General features: G+C 40.3%; 1 protein-coding gene across 1 annotated transcript; it reads right to left on the bottom strand.

The window, feature by feature from the left end:
- Positions 1–4500: 4500 nt before the first annotated feature.
- On the bottom strand, positions 4501–5456 carry LOC132123921 (peroxisome biogenesis factor 2-like). Its single transcript, XM_059534605.1, is given in 2 exon segments — positions 4501–5072; positions 5075–5456. Coding segments are annotated over 2 exon segments (954 nt in total).
- Between the last annotated feature and the right edge of the window lie 307 nt (positions 5457–5763).

Genomic DNA, 5763 nt, shown 5'->3' with positions numbered 1-5763 from the left:
ACGAAAAATACATCAAAGACGACCACGAACTCTTCAGCAGCTGGAAATCTATATAAGGCAAGAATGGGACCAAATTCCAACAGCAAACTCCAGCAACTCATAGCCTCAATGCCCAGACGTCTTCAAACTGTTTTGAAAAGAAAAGGAGATGCTACACCATGGTAAACATGCCCCGTCCCAACTATTTTGAGACCTGTAGCAGAAATCAAAATTGAAATGAGCTCATTTTGTGCATAAAATTGTAAACTTTCTCAGTTTAAACATTTGCTATGTTATCTATGTTCTATTGTGAATAAAATATTGGCTCATGCGATTTGAAAGTCTTTTAGTTTTCATTTTATTAAAATTTAAAAAACGTCCCAACTTTTCCGGAATTCGGGTTGTATATATATATATATATATATATATATATACACAGAGAGAGAGAGAGAGAGAGAGGGGGAGAGAGAGAGAGAGAGAGAGAGAGAGAGAATTTTTTAATAAAAATGTATAAGGAACAAATAAAGTGGGAATGTCTCAGCTGACAGAGAATGTTTTTACAACTGGCTAACATTCTGGCAAGGCTCTCTCAAAGATATGAACAAACGTTCTTACAGTAACGTTAATAGAATGTTAATTTCAAAGTTGTCTTGTCTTTAGTAATATTCTAAAACCTAAGCATAATAAAAATGCTATTTACATCATTAATGGAACAGTTTTAGTTGGATGTTTGCAAACATTTTTTGTGCATTTTTTTATGCATTTGTTTTAGAGCATTCAAAAGTAACATTCCTTTAATGTTTGCAAAATTATAAATCGGAATGTTCCCTTAATGTTTTTATAGAACCATGGTAATAAATATATGCGATTTTATAAAGGATCAATGCAATTATGTATTTTAAAGGTATTCTGCAAAATGTTTGGAAGTTTGAAACTGAAACTGGGTCAATTATGGCAAGAAATACAGATGGATGTTTGTTCCGCTGGTCAGAAGTGAACGATTTATGTTGAGAAATCAGTGGGTGTCAGGAAATCTATCTTTTTTTGACTCATTGATTCTCCACATTCCCGGTTTAGAGTGCAAATGCCTTTCCAACAGTGAAGAAACACAGATAATTGGCCACTGTTGACAAGTTTGTCCAGTAGCTGTGTTATTTGCTTTTTAACCATGAACATTTAGTTAGGAGTCTAGAGCAACACATGGCAATGAACTGCATGAAGTATTTATCTCAGATGTTTTATTTGTTTTTAATGACTTTTGCCTTGCTCAGACAAGCACACACAAAAACAAAATCTCAGACACTCTGATATAAAATAAGAGTATATCTTTCAGTATGGTATAAGCTGCTGTTTAATTAAGCAAAGAATAGCTGCAAAGGGTAAGTACTAGTATTATGCAGACTAAACTAGAGCTTTTTAATTCCAAACCTGTTCATCAGAGAACTCAATGTTTGACATCAAAGGATCAAGGATGTGTTGATTGTAATGGGCTGGATCACTCATCAAAGCATGAAGCTGGCCTTGTCTACTGTAGCATATACAGTCGTGGCCAAAAGTTTTGAGAATTACATAAATATTGGAAATTGGAAAAGTTGCTGCTTAAGTTTTTATAATAGCAATTTGCATATACTCCAGAATGTTATGAAGAGTGATCAGATGAATTGCATAGTCCTTCTTTGCCATGAAAATTAACTTAATCCCAAATCCGTAATCGTCTTGTTAACTCAGGTGAGAGTGTTGACGAGCACAAGGCTGGAGATCATTATGTCAGGCTGATTGGGTTAGAATGGCAGACTTGACATGTTAAAAGGAGGGTGATGCTTGAAATCATTGTTCTTCCATTGTTAACCATGGTGACCTGCAAAGAAACGCGTGCAGCCATCATTGCGTTGCATAAAAATGGCTTCACAGGCAAGGATATTGTGGCTACTAAGATTGCACCTAAATCAACAATTTATAGGATCATCAAGAACTTCAAGGAAAGAGGTTCAATTCTTGTAAAGAAGGCTTCAGGGCGTCCAAGAAAGTCCAGCAAGCGCCAGGATCGTCTCCTAAAGAGGATTCAGCTGCGGGATCAGAGTGCCACCAGTGCAGAGCTTGCTCAGGAATGGCAGCAGGCAGGTGTGAGCGCATCTGCACGCACAGTGAGGCCAAGACTTTTGGAAGATGGCCTGGTGTCAAGAAGGGCAGCAAAGAAGCCACTTCTCTCCAAAAAAAACAACATGGACAGATTGATCTTCTGCAGAAAGTATAGTGAATGGACTGCTGAGGACTGGGGCAAAGTCATATTCTCTGATGAAGCCCCTTTCTGATTGTTTGGGGCATCTGGAAAAAGGCTTGTCCGGAGAAGAAAAGGTGAGCACTACCATCAGTCCTGTGTCATGCCAACAGTAAAGCATCCTGACACCATTCATGTGTGGGGTTGCTTCTCATCCAAGGGAGTGGGCTCACTCACAATTCTGCCCAAAAACACAGCCATGAATAAAGAATGGTACCAAAACACCCTCCAACAGCAACTTCTTCCAACAATCCAACAACAGTTTGGTGAAGAACAATGCATTTTCCAGCACGGTGGAGCACCGTGCCATAAGGCAAAAATGATAACTAAGTGGCTCGGGGACCAGAATGTTGAAATTTGGGGTCCATGGCCTGGAAACTCCCCAGATCTTAATCCCATTGAGAACTTGTGGTCAATCCTCAAGAGGCGGGTGGACAAACAAAAACCCACTAATTCTGACAAACTCCAAGAAGTTATTATGAAAGAATGGGTTGCTATCAGTCAGGATTTGGCCCAGAAGTTGATTGAGAGCATGCCCAGTCGAATTGCAGAGGTCCTGAAAAAGAAGGGCCAACACTGCAAATACTGACTCTTCGCATAAATGTCATGTAATTGTCAATAAAAGCCTTTGAAACGTATGAAGTGCTTGTAATTATATTTCAGTACATCACAGAAACAACTGAAACAAAGATCTAAAAGCAGTTTAGCAGCAAACTTTTTGAAAACTAATATTTATGTAATTCTCAAAAATTGTGGCCACGACTGTATGTAAAAAATGGCATGTGGGCAATTGTAAATGGTGTCAAAGTCTACATGTTTTTATTGCTGATTGGAGACAGTGCAACCCTGAGTGTAAATGAGATTTGGAGAAGCTGAAGTGCAAAATGAGGACTCCTCAGATGAACTGTTACAAAGAAAAATGATAAAAATTATTTGCATGTAACTCACTATGATGTTCACATGTTTGAAAAGCACTGTAAAATACACATTATATACAAAAACATATAGCTATATGTCCTCTTTTATTTTAAAACATTAAATTAATGCTTAAAACAAGTAACTATCTGAAATCATCTGTCTCTAACAACTGAGCACTATAATTAATACTGATAATAATATATTCAGAAAATACATTAATATAGTTTAACAGAAAGCAAATCTCAAAAACTACATAAATATACAATACAATAGTGTATTGTGTCTGGTTTAGTGTTTTACAAGGTTTTATTTGGATGCTTTTGAAGTCTTTAAACAAATGCATTTTGAAGGACAGATGTTCCCTGGCCCTGATCAATGTGAAAAACACCAGAACCATATGTTGTGTATATTGTAAATTGGCAACCATTACAGAACATTTCCAGAACAGTGGTGGCAAATTCCTTTAATCCTATGAAACAAAACAAAGGGTATAAACATATGCTGTTGCACATTAAATATCTTTTGAACATTGTTAACGTAGTACACAAGCAAACTTGAATAGTTCTGGATATAGTGAGAGCTACACCTCTTGGTGGTCCCGTTTATTTGACCATATGCACAATAACGTCAATGAACCCACATGAGGGCAGACCGGTATGCTACATTCGCACGTTCCCAATTTTGGACTGAAGTGTGAGTTTCGAGCAGGTCTGAGTCCATTTGAATGTGTTTGGCATGAGGCATGGCTCACTGAAGAGAGTTAACAGCAGAATAAATACCCATCTTTGCAGTCATTATTAGGCTTAGAGCATAATATGCCCGAAACTTCAGTCCTACTCTAGTTTGTTACAGTTTACTGGCGTATTAAGAAGGGCCATGGAGATTATGATGGGATGTCTGTCAATCTGAATCCAACCCACCTACCCCCTGGTGCTATCATGGCCTCTCCTTGATCTTGTGCAAATTTCTCCCTTCATAGGGGATGAGGGGAATTGGATCGTGCAGGCAGTTGAGCAAAGGCTTGTTTGATGTTTACTCATTTGCTCAGTGCTCAATCCAAGAATGCAGAAAAGTGGACCTCTGATACACAGTTTCTATCAAACTTTAATGAGGCTGAATAAATAAGTGACACAAATGATGTTTTACATCAAGTTTGTCTCTTTGTACAAAATTCTGCATATTTCATGGCAACAAATGCTCTCATTTCAGAAGAAGGCACAAGCCTTATGCCTTCATCAACCAATCTCTGTGATAGACTCAAATGTTCAACTTGGTTTCAAGTTCTCCTTCTGTATGTGTATCTCAAGTCAATCAGAAGACTGGTCTCAACTCTGATGCAACTCTGTTCCTAAATGAAGCCTGACTGGCTCTATCGTTCCAGTTTCTGCACCACATTTGGGGCAGGTAAAGCAGATGTCAGCGATCGTGTGGCTCTCGAGGCAGTAGTAGCAGAACACGTGGCTGCAGCCGACTGAATGGGGCATTGTGGGCCACTCCCCACAGATGGCGCACTCTGTGCAGTAGGTCTCCTCCACACCTTCCGTTCCTCTGAGATCGTTCAGAGGGGAGAACAGAGTGGCAACACTGGCCTTTAGCTTCCACAGGTTTATGAGAGGCAGCAGAAAGATAAGGAACTCGGCAAAGCCATGCCACAACAGCTCCCAGTTCAAGAACTGGAAGTTGATGTCTCGTGGTCCCTGGGGCCGACTGAACACTGGCTGCACTCCCAGCAATCTTTCGTTAAGTGTTGGATAAGTTCCTCTTTGGAGGAACAGTAGGAAGTTGACCAGACTGGCCACTTTGGTAAGGCCTGTCAAGATGCTGAGTACCTTCCGGGCCTTGTGGGCATTGGATTCTGCAGGGTGGTTGAGAAACAAGCCATGTGACCGTTCTTTCAGCCGACTGTCAGCAGAACAAACTAGAATTTTTGTGGCCGGCTCATGGGTCGATACTTCTGTCCTGGGATCAGAGAGTTTTTGTGCCGGATGTTGAGCAGTGATTGGCCAACGGTGGCACTGTTAGAGAAGATGGTGAACCTCCACAGGAGGAGTTTGAGAAGGGCCTTGTGTTCTGGTTCCACAGGGGTTAAGAGCCCAGGCTTGAAATGCTGGAAGCATTGGGTGAACTGTGACCAAACAAGCTGTTCCAGTGCACCATCCAGTTCAAAAGCATCCAGCTGACTGATTCTCAAAACCCGAGATAAAGGGCTTGGGCCGGCCTTGGCAAATGGCTTGTCACCTCCAGCTCCAGCTACAAGCAGAAGAAGCAAATGGTTATGCATTTTTGCATCTGAGTTGGAATCACTTTTCACATGTAAAACCCGTCCTAAATTCCCTTTTAGCTGTGCAGGGCAGAGGCACAGGAGGTCTTATGCTGTTCCTTCTCGAGATTCAGTCTGAGTACAAATCACATCACAGGAGATTATCCCAACAGCACAGGCTTGGAAAGGCAGTAAACATCCGCTATGTGAAACTACTTTACTTTGACGGCTTTTTATAAGGGATCTAAGAACTGTGACGTTTGGCAATTTTTCATGGAATGCGTTTGTATCGAGCTGAGTTTATCTCTTTAAACGTGATGGTTCAAAA

The sequence above is a fragment of the Carassius carassius genome, chromosome 42 (assembly GCF_963082965.1).
Source record: "Carassius carassius chromosome 42, fCarCar2.1, whole genome shotgun sequence".
In the NCBI taxonomy this organism is placed as follows: Eukaryota; Metazoa; Chordata; class Actinopteri; order Cypriniformes; family Cyprinidae; genus Carassius; species Carassius carassius.
Note: the sequence above shows the minus strand (reverse complement) of the source record. Positions and strands in the feature narration are given on the sequence as shown.